At 36.2% G+C, this 23,236-nt stretch overlaps 1 protein-coding gene across 1 annotated transcript in view; it reads right to left on the bottom strand.

The window, feature by feature from the left end:
* CSMD3 (CUB and Sushi multiple domains 3) overlaps window positions 1–23,236 on the bottom strand; it is a 703,442-nt gene that overhangs the window by 186,908 nt on the left and 493,298 nt on the right. The window contains exons 28-31 of the mRNA XM_042785878.1: window positions 20,202–20,393; window positions 12,056–12,194; window positions 9,631–9,818; window positions 616–810 (exon numbers count right to left, since the gene is read on the bottom strand). Coding sequence (XP_042641812.1) covers window positions 616–810; window positions 9,631–9,818; window positions 12,056–12,194; window positions 20,202–20,393 — 714 coding nt within the window. The remainder of the gene's footprint in view (window positions 1–615; window positions 811–9,630; window positions 9,819–12,055; window positions 12,195–20,201; window positions 20,394–23,236) is intronic.

The raw sequence follows: 23,236 nt of genomic DNA, 5'->3' as shown, positions 1-23,236 counted from the left end.
TGCATCTTTTCTTAGGGTTTAAGTTTGAAAATGCTTACACTTGAGAGAATCAGTGATAATATAACTAAAGTCAGAAGATTCCTGAAATGAATGGAGTTCCTCATATCCATAAAAATTTGAATGATTAGATCTTTGGTGCATTTCAAGGCTGAATTTTTCTAGAGACCACATGTGCAACAGGTTAAATGATGTAATGTTGTACATACAAAATATTTCATCTACCTGGTTTGAAAAGCAGTGATAAGAAAAAAGACATATATTGTGATATCCAGAGTATAATTAATGCTCTATTTAAATACACATATGCAGTATATATCTCTATACTCTGTTGTAAATTTGTTTATTTGAGAACACAAGTTGGCATAGAGGATAACATTACTATTAACCTCTATTTGTAATAATAACTTGTGGCACTATTTATTCATCATTATCAAAAACGTGAAACAATATCCTGAGTTATTAAATACATTATTTTATTAAATATAACATTGAAAAGGGCTTTGTCCTAAAGGAAGAGTTTATTAAATTTGCTTCTGCTAATTTTGTACCTGTTTCTTCCATATGACAAAGCAAAAATAATAACAGTGACTATAATAAATGAAAAGCTGCTCTCACCATGACAACTGGGAAGGGCTCTGTTCCATCCAGGTCTTCCATCATCTCCCATAATACATGTTAGTGTAGAATATCCTTGAAGAACATAACCTGCATCGCAGTAATATGTGACTGTTGACCCCAGTTTATAATCCATTCCAAGTCTTGTTCCATTCATTATATTTCCAGGATCAAAGCAAGACTCACGAAGCTTTGCTGCAGAGGAAACATGCAAACATAATTTTGAATATAATATAAAATGTTACAAATATTTCTTGGAGTTCTCCCAAGGTCTTTTTTGAGCACTCTGTAGACACATAATGTTCCTTTATTATTTTCCTTTTTTAAGAATCCTTTTCTAAATAAAATACTCTTTCTGCTTCCTTTTAAAAGACTGTACAAATTGATAGATAATGTCCAAAACCATGTCTCCTATATTTTTCCTAAGTAATTTCTATAGAGCTCTATTACAAGAACTATTGTTTCAGAATTCACAGTGACCAATGATGTAGTTATGTAGTTAGATGACATGATGAAGTTAGGTCTGTGGATAAGACACATCTTAGTTTTAAAATCTGTGGTCTGAAAACTAGTAAGTGGAAGAAAACAATATAAGTAGTTTGTTACAAAATAAAAAGTATGCAAATGAGAATTTCTTTAAAATTGATAAACCCCAAAGGAATATCTATATCTGTGCATATTTTAGGTATATTTATACAGCTTCTTCCTCCTCACTGGATGACAAAGCATGAAAACATTCCTTAAGTCCTTTTTTTTCTTCTGTTTAGCTATTTGTTTCAAAATACTGAAATAAATTTATGTATATGCTTTTGTTGTGGTTTGAGCCTATTCAGCAGCTAAATGCCACACAGTCACTCCCCCACTTGGGAATGGGGCGGGAATCAGAGGGGCAAAGGGAGACTCACAGGTTGAGATAAAAACAGTTTAATAATAGTAACAGAATAATACACTGACAGCAATATCAGCAGGTAATGTACAATACAGCTGCTCACCACCCACCGACAGACACCCACCTGCTCCCAGCCAGCCATCCCAAACACAAAGGCACCACAGCAACACTCCCACAAGTGGCCGCCCCTCCTGGCCCACTCCTGCCTTTATATAGTGAGCACAATGTCACATGACATGGACTATTGGCCAATCGGGGCCCAGCCCTCCAGCTGTGCTCCCCCCGCCCCCGCATGCAGGTGAGGGTACTAGGACCTGGGGAGCCCCTGGGGTCTCAGTGTGCTGCAGCACTCCTCCTGCTGCCAAACCAACAGGAACTCTGTTCCAGCCCCAACCAGGACAGTATTATAACTAATATTTTGACAATAGCAAGAAAACAATTTTTTCTTCATACTGAACTGATATTGATGTATTTGTATTGATACCCAACTGATATTGCGATTTCACCATTCCTGAGTTTATTTTAAGAAATCCATGTTTCATAATTTTAGCAGATCCTTGGATAAAGTAGAGATTACTACTACATGAGAAATTAGAGAAGATAAAATAATCTATTATGTCTGGTGCATAAATAAAAAATTGAGGAAAGACATGATCTGTCACAGCACAAATTTTCTCTAGGGAAGAACTACAGCCCTGTAATTTTCCATTCCCCAAAAGGTATAGTTGTGACAGACTCCTGAAGTTGCTGACTAAACAGTAAAAATATCACTATAGAAATACAGTTTCTTAATAACTATTCTGAAAAATAAATTCTGAAATATTTAGCATCTTCAAGCTACTTTTGCAAATCCAAAGTAGCTGCTAAATGAACTTATAAAGAAAGTCTGTATACTATGCTACAATATATAAAGAATTAAGTCAAATGTGGCAAAAGGATTCATCAGGTCTAGCTGAGAAATAGTGAAAAGAGAAGAGTAAATAAGAAGACTGTATGAGCAAATTTGTAAAAATAAACTAGAAGTGCTCCCAGGAAAAAGGAGGAAAAATTCTTCTCTGTCAGTGTCCTATTGCTCCAGCTGAAGAACTCAAGCCCTTGATGACCCTTGTAGCCCTTCCCCTTTCTTTGTCAAGAATACTATTATCATTAAGCTGAGAACACAGAAGTGCAGTGGCAGGTTTAGCAGAATATCAGAGAAAATGCTGGAGATGGTGGGTTACAATTTTATCTGTATTATTATGAAGACTTTTTTTCTGTAGTAGTATTTTTTAAACTATTTTATGTAATAATTATGTATGGACTAAAAATATTTGCTTCATTAGACAGCTAAGATTTGAGTTACAGAAACATGATATTCTTGGCTTTGTATACTAGGTGTAAATTCCTTTTGTCCATAATAAAATTTTGCAACAAGCTTCAAGAAAAACAGCAATTACTTCTCAGATAACTTTGGCATACCACTGGATCAATTAAGGCTTCTGAAATACAGGCTGAAAGCAGCGATATGTGCTGCTGCAATTTCAAGTTCAGCATAAAAGTCTCTGTTGGCTAACAGACAGTAATGATGCCAAAACCCTTAAGAAAACTTGTGTCAGTACACGAAAAACAACATTGAAAGCCAAGAGAAGCAGGTGCTTTGTCCACAACTTGATGACTTACTACTCCATCCCTAAGTCTCAAAGAGAACAAAGCCATTATAAGTTTCTTCGAATATTACAGACGTACCTAACTATAGAAAACATGCCATAATTATTCTCCAGAGCACTTATTAGAACTAATAAGCTGATCTGCTATTATAAAATAGAAATGAGGGGAGGGAGGAAGGGAAGAACAAAACCCAACCATAAACATGATTACAGAGCAGATGTGAGACACGGGTCAGGCCTGAGATTTGTATCTGAAAAATACGGCCTGTCAATAAAATACAACTTGAGTACTACTGCCACTTAAAATAAGATTAGTGTACATATAGGACACAACTGCAGCTGCTATAATTTGTGTGAAAAAGGTAAGTTCACTGAATCAGAAAAATTTACATTGAAATAGATGTAGCACAACCCTCACACAAAACAGGGCAAATTTGCTCAGGCCTTTGTCCAGTCCAGTTATGATTTCAAAGGATTAAGATTACATGATCTCAGGGCAAAGAGTTCCAATGTTTGACTACACTCAGAGTGATTTTTTTTTCTTTTTAATATCTAATTTAAATTTCTGTTGTTGCAACTTATGCCCACTATCTCCCATCTTATCACTATGTGCCCCTGAGAACAGTCCAGCCCTGTCTTTTCTACATATGCACTCTCATTTGGTAGTTGAAGAAAACACAGTTTACTCAGCCCCTCTTTGTACGTTATATGCTCCACTCTCCTAATCATCTTGGTGACTGGACTGGACATCCAGGTCCAATCTCCCTGACATGGGCAGGGACACCTTCTAATAGATCAAGTTGCTCAAAGCCCAAGTGGCTTTGAACACTTGCAGGGATAAGGCATCCACAACTTCTTGGGGCAACCTGTTCCAGCATCTCACCACCCTTACTGTAAAGAATTTCTTCCTTGTATCTAACCTAAATCTATCCTCTTTCAGTTTAAAACCATTACCCCTTTTCCTATCACTACACTCCCTGGTAAACAGTCCCACCCCATCTTTCCTGTAGGCCCCCTTTAAGTACTGGAAGGTTGCTATAAAGTTTACCCAAGCCTTCTCATCTCCAGGATGAAAAACCCCAAAACCCCAACTGTCTCAGCCTGTCCTCATGAGGGAGGTGCTCCAGTCCCATGATCATCTTTTTGGCCCTCCTCTGGACCTGCTCAAGCAGGTCCATGTCCTCCTTATGTTGGGGGCCACAGAACTGGACACAGCACTCCAGGTGGGATCTCAGAAGAGTGGAGTAGAGGAGAAGCACCTCCCTTGACCTGCTGGCCACAATTCTCTTGGTGCAGCCCAGGATATGGTTGCCTTTCTGGGCTGCGAGCATACATTGCTGGCTCATAGTCAGTTTTTCAGCCACCAAAATCCCCAAATGCTTCTCCACAGGGCTGCTCTCAATCCACATTGAGCTTGTATACATATTCGGGATTGCCTCAACCCGTGTGCAGGACCTTGCACTCAGCCTTGTTGAACTTCATGAGGTTTGCATGGGCCCACCCCTCAAGCCTGTCAAGGTTCCTCTGGATGGCATCCCTTCCTTCCAGTGTATCAACCGCACCATGCAGCTTGGTGTTGCCAGCAAACTCGCTGAGGGTGCACTCAATCCCACTGTCCATGTCACCAACAAAAATGTTAACACCAGTCCCAATGCCAACCTCTGAGGAATGGCACTCATCACTTGTCTCCACTTGGACATAGAGCTGTTCCTACGACTCTTTGAGTGCAACCATCCAGCTAATTCCTTATCCACTGAGTGGTCCATCCATCAAATCCATGTCTCTCCAATTTAGAGACAAAAATGTTGTGTGGGACAGTGTCAAAAGCTTTATACAAGTCCAGGTCGATGACATCATTCATTTGCCTTTGTGTCCTGGTTTCAACTGGGATAGAGTAATTTTTTTTCCTAGTAGCTTGTGTAATTCTGTGTTTTGAATTTAAGATGCGAATAAAGTTGATAACACACTGATGTTTTAGTTGTTGATGAGCAGTACTTAACACCAAGTCAAGGACTTTTAGGCTTCTCATGCTGCCCTGACAACAAGGAAGTTGGGAGTGCACAAGAAGCTGGGAAGGAACACAGAAAATAAGGTTGACCCAAACTAGCCAAAGAGGTATTCCATACCATATAATGTCATGCTCAGCATATAAATGGGAAAGCTGTTGAGGGAGCTGCTGCTTGGAAACAGGATGAATGGTGGTTGGTTGGTGTAGTGTGCAATTGTATTTCATTTTCATTACTTGTTTTTTTGGGGACTTATTTCTATTTTTGTCATTTTCCTTTTCATTACTATTATTATTTTATTTCAATTATTAAACTGTTCTTACCTCAACCCACAAACTTTCTTACTTTTACTCTCCCGATTATCTCCCCCATCCCACCCAGGGGAGTAAATGAGCACCTATGTGGTGCCAGCTGGGGTTAAACCATGATAATCCTTTTATATCCACCCTTTATGTCATGCTCAGGTCCCACACTTTCCAATACATTCCAGTTTGTCATCACCACCTTTCCTGTCTTTTGACATATACACAAAGATATCATTCCCTTAGCCTATGGGCCATCCCTCTAAAATGTCTGTTGAGGTCATTTAGTCCATGACTTCGGGCTCCATCTGTCTTAACAATCTTCAGGGCAGTGGAGATGGTGTGTGGTGTTGGACTGTTGCAGGCTGAAGCCACTTCTCATTCCATCAAAATTAATTCTTCATTAATCTGTGTGATTCTTACTGTAATACTATTGATACAGCATATAGGAGCCATATAGGTCATCAATAAAGAGAATACTGCTCACATTATTAATCAGAATTAATACTAGCCAAGAGTCTGATCTCAGCAATCAAGGCAATTTTCCACCCATATTATCATCCATTTATCCAGCCCATATCTCATCAAATTGGGCTGTGATGATACTATGGGAGAGTGTGTCAAAAGCCTTTCTGAAGTCAAGGTATTCATTATCCACTACTCTCCCCTTGTCCACAGAGCCTTTCATCTCCTCATAGATAGCGACATATTGGTTGATCGTCATACCCCATGGTAAATCCATGCAGATTGTTCCAAAACATCTGTTTAATCCTTCTTTGTTTTCAAAATAGTTTCCAAGTAGCTCCATAATCTGTCCAGGAATTGAGTTTAAAATGACCAACCCTGTAATTTCCCAGGTCCTCTTCTCACTATTCTTCAAGGTGTATATGGTATTTATCTTTTCCAGTCACCAGGAAGCGTGTTGACTGCAATGACCTTTCAGAGATGATAGGAAGCAACTTTGCAGTGGCATCAGCTAGCTTCCTCAACACCTGAGTGCATCTCATCTATTCCAATGGAGATGCAGACAACCAGATGGCTTAATTGCTTCCTGATACTTTCTTCCTCCACCGTGGATAATGCTGCACTCCCCCAACCCCTACTAGTAGGTTCAGGGAGGACTGGAGGCAAAACATACTAGTAAAAAAACAAGGTAAGTACCACAACCTTTTCCATTTTCATTTCATTGGGTCCTCAGCCCCAGTGGTGAGTAATCATTCCAGCAAAGTATTTGCCCTAGCCAGCTAGGGGATCACACGAATCAAAAAAACTGTCATGAACACACTCAAGAGATCACTTGGACTGTTTGCGCTAAGCCACATTGTCCTTGCAGTAGCCATTGGAGAGGTTAAAATTCCCTATGAGTACCAGGGTTATGCTTCTTCCAAGTATAGTTTATTTTCTCTTGGCCAGATGTTCTCTGTCAGGCACCTAAAAAAATCATCATCTGTAGTTGGCTTTCTCAACTAATCCAATCATTCTCTGCTCTTGAAAATGTTAATCCTTCACAAAATGTCAGCTCCTATTCAAAGTAGTTAGAACGTCTTAGGTGTACACCTTAACTCCATTTTTTACCTGCCTCTGCTTTTTCCTTCCTGTTTCTGATGTATCACACCATTAATAACTCCTCCCTTAAATCTGCTGTTCTGTATGATCCCTGCCCAGTCACACATTATAATTAAAAAAAAAGACACTTGGCTCATAAAAAATTCTATGAAGAGCTTTATCCTCAATAATGTAATTATTAATTTTGGTTACATTAGATGCATATCACTTTTCTATTGCAGATGTCATGCTTATATTATTTTGATATGTGCAATCCACTATGCAAGAAACTACCAAAAACTTAAGAATCTTTAAAACAGCTCTTTTGACAACTAATCACTTTAAAATTTTAAGACACAGAATCATAGAATCATTTAGGTTGGAAAAGACCCTTAAGATCATCGAGTCCAACCATTAACCTAATATTGCCAAGTCTACCACTAGACCATGTCCCTAAGCATCACATCAACATGTCTTCTAAATACTTCCAGGGATGGTGACTCCACCACTTGCCTGGGAAGCCTGTTCCAATGCTTAAAAACCCTTTCGGTGAATAATTTTTTCCTAATATCTAATACAAACCTCCCCTAGCGCAACTTGAGGCTATTTCCTCTTGTTCTATAGCTTGTTACTTGGGAGAAGAGACCAACACCCATCTCATTACAAACTCCTTTCAGGTAGCTGTAGAGAGCGATAAGGACTCCCTTCAGCCTCTTTTTCTCCAGACTAAACAACTGCACTTCCCTCAGTCACTCCTCAGAGGACTTGTGTTCTAGACACTTCACCCACTTCGTTGCTCTTCTGTGGATACACTCCAGCACCTCAATGTGTCTTTCCTGTAGTGAGGGGACCAAAACTGAACACAGTAGTTGAGGTGTGGCCTCACGGTAAATGTTCTTATGATGCTCCTAGAATAAATTAAGCTGTGCAGTGTCATATTTAGCACATAGTCCCAGTAAAAATGGAATAAATCAGAGTAAGATGGTCCTCTGCTTAATGGATGTTGAGCTGTCCAAATTTAATAATCCTTGATTTTTTTTTTTAATGAGAATTAAAATACTTCCTTTTGCTTATGTCTCATTGTTCTAAGGTAGAAGTTGAAATGCATACTCCAGATATTCTGAGAAAAACAGGAGATACAGTCATACCAGGAAAACAGAGAAAATTAGGATTAGTTTGTTTCCTCTCAAACTTCCCCTCACATATACACATACACACAGACACATAATCTCATGCCTACATACTCCCATTGCTTAGATTTCTACTACCATTACAAATGTGGTGAAAATATACATAAGTTCTTTGGTATCATAACTCCTGGAAGCACAGAAAGAAATAGGAGATCTTAATGGTACACACAGTCTAGCAGTAATCTTCGAAATAGTGTTCTGCCTTGATTCCAAAGTACAGCGGTTCACTTCTCTGTTTAAACCTAGATCAAGAGTGAGAAGAGACTGTGTCCCTAATGAGTATCCATTCGCAGATGGGAGAAACCTTTTAATTCCATGGGGCAAGACTGTATTCAACAGCACAGCAGAAAAAGATTGGGCCCTTTGAAAAATCAATGTACTTTCTTTTTCTTTAGAAGTTCTACGTCTCTGAACTGCTTTCTATAGCACTTCCATCTGCATTTATCATTCTTCAATTTAAATGAGAAGGAAGAAGAAATATTTTTAAGTGATGTGGAACAGTACTTACATCCGGGCTCACCATCAGCATGCTTGAGACCTATTTTTAACTTCTTAGGACTAGCTCATACTGTGGAGAGAACTTCCTTTACATCTGTAGAATCCATTGACTTCAGAAAAGTAAAATGAGACTTTGTGGCTTTGCCAAAGCAGCAAATGCATCAGCCATTCCCTTGTATATCTTTGTATTTACTAATTGCTTTCAGAATAAATGGAGAAGAAAGTAAGTCAGAGGAGTTAGGATGTATTGCCTCTATACCAGCAACATCCATATTTTCAATCTGGTTGTCTTTACAGATTATTTGAGATTTCCATATTAATTTCATATAAAATATTTATGTTTCTTGAGCCATCCAGAGGCAGTTATGAAAGCTCCTATTGATTATGACTTTTACAAGCCTGTATTCTCTTGTTTACTGTGTTATGACCTCAGACAGATCTGTCTGAGACAGGTAGACAGCTCCACCATGGCTTATCATACAAAAGTATAGCCAAAATATTTTTGCAATTTCAATATTGGCCTCATAGATTCTAGCACATTTTATCATCTTTCAGGAACTGAAATGTACAAGACAACATGCCCTACTATATAAAGGAAAAATAAAAATAAATTATACTCTGGATAAAACCATATATATATTGTTAAATTCTGTCACTACATTTTTTTTGAAACCTCTAAACGGCTGTCTGATTTTTTTTTCCCGTTGGAATAATGCATTTAACATCATATATCAGCTAAATGAAATCATACTAGAAGCTTTGTCTTAAATTAGTATCCTTATAACATTATATTTTGTATGTATACATAATACACATTATCATACTCTGAGACAAAACCAAAACATTACCAGGCAGAAAACTATGAGAAATTAAAACAGATTAAAATTTACACTCATGCACTAAATATTTTTAATAGAAAAGAAAAATAATTTTATTTACCTTTGTACTCTAGATGGAATCCAGTAAAACTAACAGATCCATCACTCCGAAAAGCCAGATGCATGGTATTTGAACTGCTTTCTATCCTCTCTGGCAGCTTGCTATCTTGAAAGCTCCCAATCAGTGGGCTATTACTGTCTGGCCCATCATAGATATAAAGAAAATCATAATTTGGTTCTATACTGAAACTGTAGAACAAAAAAAGAAATATTAGCTGGAATATGCTTTGCCTAACAGTTTCACTTTTATTAACTTAAATAGAAGTTTACTATCACTGTTTTCATAACAGGAAAAAAAATTTCCACTGTCAGAATAATGGTTTGTAGAAGCATTATATTAGAAATTAACAGCAATATAATTATTGGTTCTCTGCTTAGAAACAATATTTTGTTGCCACCTAGGAAAAAAAAGTAAACCCTTTAAGTTAAACCAAAACAAAACAAAACAACACCAACAAACCAGTATTTCTAAGACTTAGCAGAAATTAAGAACACAGATCTACTGGAAGCCTTGGCAGAAATATTTTATGTTACAGTGTAGTCAGCTGCAGAGTAGAGTGTATACAGCTTCCAGTCAGACTGTGCACTTTCACACAGCCAGGGGATGATCTTCCAGCAACCCCAAGAGCCAGAAGCATTTTGCCTATATTCAGTTTAAATTAAAAGGTGTCATATTGAAACATCATCTTTTCTTTTGAATTCAATTTTAGTTAGTTTAAAAAATGTAATTAATTTAGTTAATTATGTAACTATAGTTAATTAACTAAATTAATTTTGAACTTAATTTTAGTTAATGGCAGAGAGTTCACCAGATTCACTTATAAGACTGTCCCTGTACAAAAAAGGTTTAAAAAGAAGATTGTCAGCAGAAGAATGAAAATCCAACCACTAGAATGATTTTGTCTCTACCTGACACTAGCTCCTGAATAAAATAAATGCAGGTATTGAAGACCTGATACAGCTCCTTCAGGGAAAATATTTTTTAACTTTTGGATTATTTCAAAAATATTTCCTTACAGAAGAAATGCAATAGTCAAATATCAACAGTTTTGACTTTTCAAGTGTCATAGTTTGTCTTGATTTTAAGAGGGTTAGGTACAGTAAGTCCCACTCAGTAGCACATTTAACAGTATTATGGAGTATCCAGAGTCTAGTTTATATAGGAAGTTATTTTTTCACACTCTGGAACATTCTGTGTTTCATAAGTGAGGCAAGCCTCAGTATGTATTCAATCTACTATGACCAAGGCGAAGCTTGTCATCTTCTGTCAAGAATCATAGCAATTGTCCAGATTTTAAGAACAACTTGGCAATATTTGGGATCTATAAACTGTTCACATACTATACTGAGTCAAAATGTAAAATATTGGTTTTATTGTAAGATGGAGGATCTCCTATCTAAGTGTACAATATAAAGAGCAGAATATTCTTAATTATTTTGAGCTCATTATATTTCACCAAGCAACAAAAAAAAAGTGCTATTGCAGAGTAGAAAGTTGCTTAGCAACTTACAGCATTCTGAAATCACCAACAAAACACTTAAACTGTTAATTATGTAAATATAATTGAGTGATTAATTTGTCTGACAGGAATTCTTCAAAACACACACTATATCACTGAGCACCGAGAATAGACAACTATATGACCTACATCACTAAACAAGTCACCACATTATCACTGATCAGAACAATAAAGCTACTATTACAGAACATCCAACTTAAGTGTGACTTAAATTTGATGGGACATTATAAGGACATTTTTCTAACTTTTCTTTGACATCATCATATGCCCCAGATGGGATGCATATTTTTCACATATAATATGCATATTAATTTACTTTATGGGTTGCATACAATGCAGACAGAAAAGGTTCCTCTGTGTATTCCATTAAGCTCAATTTAATCTTGCATTGTGATAAAGGAAAATGGTAAAACAATTCCATTTAATAAATAGAACAGGAAGTCTCTTGCTGAAGTATCCAGAAATGATACAGACTAATAAAACTAAATTTAAAGACCACTTTTGAAATTTTGCTTAAGTAGCAGGTGAGTGTCTCATACAAAATATGATGAATCAATAGGCTTCATCATTAAAGACCATCCTGCTGGGTTGGGGACAATTAAGTGATTTACTCCATATTGCCTTCTCAGGAGGAGAATCTTAGTAAATTGAGCACCATCCACTTCCACATCAGTTGGTGTCAACTGAGAGTGCTGTTAACTGAACATGAACAACGACTTCCCAATCTCCACCTCTGCGTGCATTCAATGTTCTAATGTATTTGTTGTGACTGCTAACAAAGATAACAATTCTTAATCACTTAGATAGTTATATTCAGTATAACTATGCTACCCTACAAAGCTCTGAACAATCGCCAATAATGGTTAAAAACATGACTTTAAAAATTATGAGAAAGTAGCAGTTTACCTGATAAATGCTAATGATATAACATAATCATTATTAACAGTGATAGTCCAGTCGCAATCTCTGCTGTGGGGATAAGGATGAGGGAAGTTTGGTGAAAGTATAAAACCTGATGAGCCAGTCAAGTTTCCTCCACAGGGAGCTGTGAATAAAAACAAATTAGAGTTGAGGAAAGAAGGTAAGAGAAAAAGAAGCAAGTACCAGCAATCTGTTCACTGACATTTAATGTCCTCTAGAAGTTAAACAAGAAACAAGTGAAGTATTTACAAAGCTTTAATAGAAACAAAAACTGTAATCACATTTCTCCTTAGACAAATACTAATACTGCTAAGTGAAGCACTTGTTTTTGAACTCCATGTCCTTTTATTTGCTTGCATAACATTCTGTCAAGGCTTTTCTGAAAATACTGTGAACTTGAAAAATGCACTGGCTGCAGACATAAAAAACATGAATGTATAAGCGTGCCACTTTCTAATTCTTGCTAAAGTCATTCTAAAAGAAGCTTCTGAAGCTATGAAATATGATCTACTTTCACTGATAATGAAACTAACTGCATTTTTACCAGACAGCACTGACAAGTAATTTATATCAAGATCGATCTATAAATAACATTCAATTAAAACATTTTAGTAATTGTAGTTTCCAAACCCAGAGATAAATAAAATATCTTCCAAGCACACACAGAATAAACACATTTCTCTGTGTGATTTTAAGGTTTCTAAATGTTGTATGTGTTCCAGAAATGTAAATACTTAATAAAAGGAATGAAAGTATCATTACCGTCATGAAATTTTCTACTTCAGCATTCTTTAAGACTCCATATAAATCAGAAGAATAAGCAGGTTTTATAAAGATCTTTTTCAAAATAACTTTTAAAATTTTATTCAAAAGATTCTAGATAAGATTTAAAAGACTTATTATTTTGCAAAATTCATTTCTACAAAATGATCAACTGCAGTGCCAGGGAAAGGAGTTGATCACTCAGGTCTTCTATAACAGAGATTCTGTGAGCTCAGAGATTATTAAATCACTTACAGAATCATAGAATAATTTAGGTTGGAAAAGACCCTTAAGATCATCGAGTCCAACCATTAACCTAATATTGCCAAGTCTACCACTAGACCATGTCCCTAAGCATCACATCAACATGTCTTCTAAATACTTCCAGGGATGGTGACTCCACCACTTGCCTGGGAAGCCTGTTCCAATGCTTAAAAACCCTTTCGGTGAATAATTTTTTCCTAATATCTAATACAAACCTCCCCTAGCGCAACTTGAGGCTATTTCCTCTTGTTCTATAGCTTGTTACTTGGGAGAAGAGACCAACACCCATCTCATTACAAACTCCTTTCAGGTAGCTGTAGAGAGCAATAAGGACTCCCCTCAGCCTCTTTTTCTCCAGACTAAACAACTGCACTTCCCTCAGTCACTCCTCAGAGGACTTGTGTTCTAGACACTTCACCCACTTCGTTGCTCTTCTGTGGATACACTCCAGCACCTCAATGTGTCTTTCCTGTAGTGAGGGGACCAAAACTGAACACAGTAGTTGAGGTGTGGCCTCATGGTAAATGTTCTTATGATGCTCCTAGAATAAATTAAGCTGTGCAGTGTCATATTCAGCAGATAGTCTTTTCAATCCAGCCTGTCCAGATCCCTCTGTAGAGCCTTCCTACCCTCAAGCACATCAACATGCCCAACTTGGTGTCATCTACAAACTTACTGAGGGTGCACTCGATCCCCTCATCCAAATCACTGATAAAGATATTCAATGGAACTGGCCCTGGGGAACACCACTTGTGACTGTTCGCCAACTGGATTTAACTCAATTCACCACCACTCTTTGGGGTCTATCATCCATTCAGTTTTTTACCCAGCAAAGAGTATGCCCACCCAAGTCACAAGCAGTCAGTTCCTCCAGAAGAATGCTGTGGGAAACTGTGTCAAAGGCTTTACTAAAGTCCAGGTAGACAACACTGGCAGCCTTTCACTCATCCACTGAGTGGGTCACCTTGTCATAGACAAACAGGTTAGTCAAGCAGGACCTGCCTTTCATAAACCCATGCTGACTGGGCCTGATCACCTGGTTGTCCTGTACATGCCATGTGATGGCACTCAAGATGATCTGTACAGATCAAGATGATTTGTACAGATGTAAAACAACTGAGTGGGAAATGTACACAGTATTTTCTAATATCACAAGAAATAAGTCACAAGTCATTTAAGAATTCAAGTAGTGCAAGTAGAAAACTTAAGTAGATTAATGTATTCACAGTTACAATGCATATGAATATAGTCTTTCTACATTTGACATTATTTTTCTTATATTAAATGGGAGCAATGGATAACAAAATTACCTTGTTTATTTAAAAAAAAAAAAAAATAGAATCTTCCACTATACTTTGGTACTGTAAGTGGTAATGCATTCCAAAATCATCATTTTGTGTAAAAGCAGTTAGAAGTTGAAACACCACCTTGTTTTAGAAACACATAAAAATTATAAATCAGTAGTACTAGCAAATGCCTATAATAATTTTTCCAGACCTAGCACAGTTTTTCACTTCACTTAACGATCGCCAAATACAAATTTGTTGTTGTTTGAGCCTACTCAGCTGCTAAATGCCCCGCAGTCACTCACCCACCCTCCCCCACTTGGGAATGGGGAGGGAATCGGAGGGGCAAAGGGAGACTCGCGGGTTGAGATAAAAACAGTTTAATAACAGTAACAGAACAATACGCTGACAGCAGTATCAACAGGTAATGTACCATACAGCTGCTCACCACCCACCGACAGACACCCGCCTGATCCCAGCCAGCCATCCCAAACACAAAGGCACCACAGCAACACTCCCACAAGTGGCAGCCCCTCCTGGCCCACTCCTGCCTTTATATAGTAAGCACAATGTCACGTGACATGGAATCTTGGCCAATCCGGGCCCAGCCCTCCAGCTGTGCTCCCCCCACCCCCGCACACAGGTGAGGGCACTAGGACCTGGGGAGCCCCTGGGGTCTCTGTGCTGCAGCACTCCTGCAGCTGCCAAACCGAACATGAGCTCTATTCCAGCCCGAACCAGGACAAAATTTTATCATGATAGCATTTTCTCAGAAGTTTTCATTCACTACAGAAAGTTCCATTAGCTACAAAGGAACAGACTGAAAAATTTTTATTTAGTAAAAAACATTTACTTAGTTTTACGATAAGGATAATAATGGCAATTTCTCTGTCTTCAAAAGATTAAAATTACTATTATTTTTTAATCAGAGGCATCTTTTATTTAATGTCCTTTTGTTGCAATTCCGAAAAAAATAAGATTAAATTATCTCAAACAATATGCTTCCTTTACCTGTAAAAGAGGTCACTGTAACCTTCTATCTTGCTGAACTAAATGTTTGTGCGAAAGAGGAACTGTGAGTTTGTATGGAATGTAAAGGCTGCTCATCACCCTGAACTACTGTTCTTCAGTATAATACTGTACATTCATGCTCTTGAAGTACTTTAATGATTCAGGCTGCATTATCTATGTATCTCAAGAATGAAAATGTAGAACACCAAAGAGGATGTTATGGTTATTCACTGTAACCAAGCTTCACTGAAATGACTCCTAAGCTGTATCAGTCTGATGATATTTTATGAGGTACCCTGAACTTACATATGATGATACAAGGATGATAACTCCAACTGCTATGTCCGTGTTCCAGACAACTTTCTGCCAATGTCTGCATTCATGATACTTTCCTGATGTGGTCTTGATTTAGTTTAGTTCTCTGTTAAAGTTCACTGAGAGAATATTTTCACTGAGAGAATATTTGCATCTTAGTAACTTCTTTCTTACCTACTTACTCTTACACACTTTAGCAGTTATTTTTTCTGTTTACAGTAAGACTGGTTCTTTCATTAAATCCTTAACATGGTCTAGTTGATAATCAGAGACTTTTCAGGGAGAAAATGGAAACTACTTGAACAGTGAAAATATATTTTATTTCAAGCTTTACCATTAACAGCAGTAAAAAAAAAAATTAATCTTTAACTTTATAAAATATCTCCCAAGCAGAATTTTATTCAGATGCAGCAGTTTCATATTATTTTTTAATTCATTAGATACTAAGTCGAGAAAGTCTACATCATCTAATGAAAAATGTTATTAGACAATGTTGCATTTTCCAGTTTACTATTTTCTCTAAAGTTGTTTAAAGACATTCTCTGTGCGCTTGAATTAAATTATTGTGTTTCAGAATCCATAATTTTCTGAATTTAATGTGTGCAACATTATTATTAAGTGTTATAACTTTGTTTTTAATTGAAGGCAGACCAGCACTGAAAACAAAGTTTAAAGGACACCTATGTTTTATAGTATTAGATACAGGACCTAAGACTGAACAAATATAATAGTCCATCTAGAAAAGCAAATGTCAATACAGTATGAAAAATATATTTTTAATGTATTATATAGTGAAAACCAGGTTACGTCAACCTGTCTTTATAAACCTGTCTTAATACACAGTGGTAAGCAAGCTCTGTGACAGACTATCTGTATGATGATCTTAGCATTCACTGTTTTTATGAAAGGAAGCACAGGATGGGTTGTTTTTTATCTAAAACCTATTTAATTTTTCTGGAAGGCAAAAAAAGTACTATTCCAGAATTTTCTGCCTTCTATTTATTTATTTATTTACTGAATTACATCTTAACAAAAGAAACAATGTATGGTTTCATTAGGTTTTGTTTTGTTTTTTTAAATAGAAGAGAGTTGGAAGGGACATTTAAAAGTAATCTAGTCCAAGACACCACCCCTGCAATGAGCAGGGACATCTTCAACAGGAACAGGTTGCTTAGAGCCCAATCCAACCTGACCTTTAAAGTCTCTATGGATGGGGCACCTACCACTGCTCCGGGCAACCTGTTCCAGTGCTTCACCACCATCATCGTAAAAAATTTCTTCCTTACATATAGTTTCAATCTACTTCCGACAATATACTTAAATAATCATAGCTAAATAAGAAATAACTGCTGATATTTTCCTTTGCATTAGTGTCATATAGATCCCATTTTGAGGAAAGCACCACTAGAATTCACTGTTCACAAAAAGCTTTTCCATAGATACAAAAATGGAAATCAAGACCGTGCTTAAAACAAAACAATATAAACAAAGAAAACCAAGCTGCAATTAAATAAAGAAAAAATAAAAAAATTGACCTACGAATTTTTGAAGAAAGTTTGAAACCTCTGGGAGACAGTCCTTACTTCACCTAAATAAATCTGAATCCTAAATGTGAATCCTAAAACAATGTTGTGAATGCCAGTATTTTTAATGTTATCCCTGATCAAACTAAGCAAATACAATCATTTAAGATTATGGTATCTAAACAAGATTGGATCCATGAAGTCTTTGGAATGGAAAACATCTGGCTATTTTGAGTAGCACAGCCATAAGCCAAAGGACTGTCTTTTGGCAGAGACAGTTTCTCAAATTTATAATTTGTCAGATTATCCTCAGACTAGAAGAATCTCCAATTTTCACCAATCATTCAAATAGTTGAATCAATATTTAGCTCTTTGCAATTTTCCCATTGCTGTTACCTTTGAAATTAAGATGTTCTTAAAACTGTGTTACAGACAAGACTGAAGGAATCTAAACAACCAAGGCAGTCCAACAGCTAAGAAAAATTAACAAGTACATTTACCTAATTTTGAGTATTAGTAATTAGGAGGTCCGATAAGGCACTCTGGAGTGTAAAGAACCAATAAAATAAATCTAGTACATTGTACAACAATACACCTCATGAATGATCCCTGCCTCTCACTCTTCCATCAAAATTATGTTTATTTTTCTAAGACTGATAAATCATGGTGATGTCGAAGTTATGTGTAGAGTGAGCCTTGTACAGTTTTGATTTGCAGGCATGGAAACAACATAAGTGAATATACTACAAGTTTGGAAAAAAAAAATTATTAACTTCAGACTGTACTGCATTACAACAGACCATTTTGAAATGTTTGGGCTCCAATCCAAGGTTTGCACATTCTACTTTAGTCTATCAGCACCTTGTATTCCCCAAAAATCTATCATTATAGGAAATGGATATAAACTAATTTCATGTCTGATATTTGGCTAATAAATCATCACAATAAGCTTTATTGCTATTTTATGTACAGTAGGTGTTTGTGGATAAAGTGTGGAAATTTAAAGTATTAGGTAAATGGATGCGTGCAATTAAGAAAACAAGTGCATGCATATTTACAGATGTACTAAAGACAGAATCACAGGTGAGCCCCTGCAATTAATCTTTTTAATAATTTCAACTCAGTATTGATAATGATTAAACCTGCTAGCACTGCTTTATAATAGTATTATTATTTTTCAGTTGAAAACATATTTTTAAACCCGGAATATCAAATAAGGCCAGTATGATAAAATATATTCAAGGCCTGCTCCTAGAGCTCTATCATTCCTTTTTCTTTTTCCCTTATACACCCACAGATGTTGAGTTATTCTTATCAAATACATATTTAGGCATACAAGAATAATGAGAGATAAGAAATATAATGTTTCTTTTTGGCAGTCTCCCAGCAAATAGTGTAGACAGTTCTTGTCCTCAAGACCATACGCTCACACTACACTGAAAGGCAGAGTAAGGAGTGTATGAACAGAGAAAATAACAATTTGATGTGGTGAGCAGAACAGCTACAGACACCAGGTCAGTACTGCAGTGTGTTTGCAAATAACTGTCTGCAGACATGCATGGAGGGATGGGGAGTGCATGCACGTGTATGCAAATAGGATGCAGATTTTATTTTGTAACAGCTAAGCTCAAGATAAGTTTATTAAAGGCAAGAGGGTATCTGGAACCTATACAAGTACTCCTAGCAGTTGCAGTTTCTGACTAGTTCCTCCCTGCAGTGTTTGCCAAAACCCAGACTACCAGAAATAGCAAAACAGGAAGAATGCCTCTGTGGAGCTGATATTCTCACAGTTGCAGTGCCCACTCTATGCCACTCTGGGCCCAAGGGCTCTTGCTTAATTATTTTAGGTGCCCTTGTTTTAGCCCCCTCTCTTCAGACACTCCTTTCAGGCAATTCTGCTTTGTACAGGACAGTAAGCACAGTATCTCATAATGATATGACTCAGAGGAATACCACTACAACTGGCCTATCCAATATTATTCTATTTACACTTCCTTGGAGTGAGCCATTTTCCTTATTTTCTGCACTATCAAACTTTCAGATCCTATTTAACAGGTTACCTATCAAAATTCTTAGGGAATTTCAGGTCAGCTGTTGCTTTCAGACAAAATTTTCTGTCATTTTACATGATGATGTAACATTTGACTGCATTAAACAACATACTGGAAATACACATAATTACATTATCTACTGAAGTAGCCAGATGGGTAACCCCATGATTATTTATCACTCTACCTCTACTTCAGGTTTTAGAAGTGGTAGCTTAGATATTTTCTAGATCAATAACAATAGTGGTTAGGATTGCCTCAGGAAAGATTACTAGAAGGCTACTATCTACTAGGGACTTCTGTAATTTCTTATTACTTTTCATCAGGATTCAGTTAATGAAGTTAAATGCTTTCAAAATCCATTTTATACAAGCTATGTTAATCAGAATAACATTAGAGTAATACAGTATTTCTAGAAATAAATGGTACATTATAATTTTTACTAATTAAAATTTTGTCCTTTCTAATATAATGATGACTGCCAGAGAAATTAGGCTACTATATTCTCATTCTTTCCTGTTGCATCCTACTTTAACCTTTGCATAATTTTACCTGACCGATAAATTTACTAGTTAATTTGCCTGATATTTTGCAACTATACCCAAATCCTCCACACTTATCACCATTTTTTCAAGTTTTAAGGCAAAATTAAGAATGTCATTGATATTGACTTTCTTGCTTTCTCTGTTACAGATCATCAAATTATAAATTTTATGTCCTTGAGAGGGAAAGGATGAGAACTATTACAACTACAAAGGAAAGATTTTGGTAATGTCTATTGGAGCTTTATATAGAAAAAAATTATCAGATGTGCAGCAATTGTATTCATTTGTTCTTCAAAGAAAGTTCCTAGAGCAGTGTGATTCATTATACCAGAATTTCAAAATTTAAGAAGGCATTATTTGATTTTTTTTCTGCATACCTATACAGACTGGTGGGTTGGGCTGCCAGAAGTAGCGATTTTCTACCTGGATGCAGGTTATTCTCTCATCTCCTTGAAGTTCATAGCCAGGGTCACACTGAAAAATTACAGTGTCTCCAGGTTCTCTTCCATCCCCATTTCTAGTCCCATTCATGGGGACACCAGGATCACGGCACGCAGTAGCTACAGAACCTAGCAGAGAAGGGAAAAATTTAAATAATTTTTTTAAAAAGTCAGCTTTGCAATCCATTGTTGTCCCATTATATTTTTCTAATTGGGAATCTGTAAATCCAAAATTTTCCTACTTGCTTCTAAAATTTTGTGATATTATCCAACAATCTGCTGCTTTTATATTATTATTTGTTGCCACCTGCTTTAATTATTGAAAGTGTCTAATTTTTCATTTAATGTGTTTTTGGAAAAAATTTTGTGGAGCACTGCAAGATGTAAAAAGGAAAGTAGGATACTTCCTAGTACAAGGACACTCAGCACTTCCAAATGAGATGAATTTTTAATATGAATAATAGAAAAAATGGATTAAGGACCTCAGATTGTCCAATAAATTATGCTTGTACACATCTTCAATTCTCCCCAATTCTATAGTTCTTAAAGGTGTGTATACTGTAACATTTAGTAGCAAATTTGGAAGTTAATTTCATTGATTGCTCATATCTATACCTTTGAACAAGACATATGTACCATGCTAGGCTTCAGTAATAATATTAGAGAAATCACCTATGCAAAAAAAATACACATGGACTTAGTCTGAGATAATACACAGCTACACATAATGCATAAGTACAAATTGCTGATTTCACACAAAATCACAATGACTACAAGAGAAGTATGAGAGATGTATAGATAATTTCCCCAGGTTTAACATAGTGTATTTAATATAGTATTTAATATATTATGCACCAAAATATGTAAGCTTATGTGAAAAGCACATCAATATTTATTTAAGTAAATATTATTTCCTACTTACTTTATAGAAATGCAACAGGTTATATGTATTACAAATAAATAACAAATGTCAGAGTTGCCTGTGGAACTAGTCCCACTGAGCTCAGTAATCTGTGTAACATAAACACAAAGTGGCAGTACTAAGATTTAATTCAGATACTCTCTTTCTGGGGATCTAATACCAGAAGACAGCAATGTATTAATCTGAAATGTGCATGGTTTATATATTTACTATGTTACCGAAGAAGAAATCTTGGACTCAATAAGTTATTTCTCTAAAAAAAAAAAAAAACAAACAAAAACAACATGTAACTTGCTTTCCAAGACATATTTAATAAAATAAAAGAATTAGCTCTATAAAGTTATGGTGTTTTTTATGTGGTTGTTTTCCCCATAAGAAGTCTGGAGTACATGGGAAAAAAACATACAAAAAACCCTGCATGAAATCATAAAACTATAACCAGGAGTTAGGAAAATATTTCCTCCTTATTCCTCAAAGAATAAATATGAATTTCTTTAAAATAGTAGCTACTGCATAATAAATGAAAGATTTTTTTTTTTATATAATCATGCACATTTTTAAAAATTCTGCTTTAGACACAATGATCAGGACTCCTCTTTATATCTTAAATAAGCTGCTGGAGTTTAATTTAGAAAAAATATTACTAAAATAAGGAACTACTAAATTTCACTGCACTATGCTAGCAGATATTAGAAATGTTGCATGCAAGAGAATAAGATATTGGAGCTAGATCACACAAGAATGAAATTTCATCAAATATGAAAAGGTTCATATTGTTAATGCAGCTCAGAAGTAAAAAAGAAACTCTTAAAGTAAATTTAGACTGAAGCAAGTAGTCAAACCAGTCATATATTAATCTGCATTCCTCCCTGCTGAGAACACAGAACAACTGTATCTTTTGATTAATGTTGGTCAGCCAGAGCAGTTCATATTGGAGAGAAACTGTGTGCTGTCCATTTACATACTACCTGCCTCAGAATCTTGTCATAAACAAGATTAACATTTCCGTGCCTTATTTAAAACATGCTGAAATCAGTTCTAGAAGAATGGGGCCTGACACTTACACAGAATTTGTAATCAATCTCGAAATGCTCAAGAAAGTTGTTGCTTTTGTTATTAGCTGTACATCATATTGCTCTTACTAGATTGTGTAAAATATGGCTGAAAAAGAAAAAAAGGACCACCCAGATTTCCTGATGCAAACCATTTGGGGTTTTTAATCACTTAGTAATAATTATGAAAATTAACTTTATAATATGAACTATATATGCCAAACTGATAACCTTTCCCTTATTGACCATGTATAGTAGCCTTCTTGCATACTTGCATGTTTGTTCAACCTACTTCTTGGTCTTTTGGCTCTGTACCCAAATTGGTGAAAAACATGGATTGGATAAATGGAGTATGAAATGGATGGAAAACTGGCTGGTCTGCCAGGCTCAAAGAGCGTTCATGATAGAAAACTCAGGTATCAGCCAACTATATCAGTGGTGTCCCTCAGAGGTGGATGATGATTTCAATATTGTTCAACACCTTCATTAAAGATTGCTACAAAGGGACCGAGAAAACTCTTGGCAAGTTTACAGACACTGGAGGAACAGTTGGTGTGTTCTAGTATAGTGATGCTATTTAGGGGGATCTCAGTAGGCTGGAGAAAAGGCCAGAAAGAAACTTCATGAAGTTCAAAAAAAAAAAAAAAAAAGCAAAATCCTGCATCTGGGACAAATCAATCCCAAGAAACAATTTGCTGGAAAGCAGCTTTGAAGAAAAGGAATAGAGAGGACAGAAACTCTTCTTGTAAGTGTGCAGCAAAAGTACAAACAAAACATTCAGAAGTTGCAACAAGCGAAACTCCAGCTGCATAGTAGAAAAAAGTGATTCACTACAAGAGCGGTCAAACACCAGAAAAATTTTTCAAGAGTTGTTTTATCTCCAACTTAGAGATATTCAAAGCCCTAAGCAGCCTGATCTGTTTGTCTCTTTTGTGACCACGGAGTTGGACTAGAGGTCTCAAGAGGTCCTTTCCAACCTGAAGTATTCTGTGACTGTT

The sequence above is a fragment of the Tyto alba genome, unplaced genomic scaffold (genome assembly GCF_018691265.1).
Source record: "Tyto alba isolate M040663 unplaced genomic scaffold, T.alba_DEE_v4.0 Super-Scaffold_9, whole genome shotgun sequence".
Taxonomy (NCBI): domain Eukaryota; kingdom Metazoa; phylum Chordata; class Aves; order Strigiformes; family Tytonidae; genus Tyto; species Tyto alba.
This window is presented reverse-complemented; position numbering and strand designations above follow the sequence as displayed.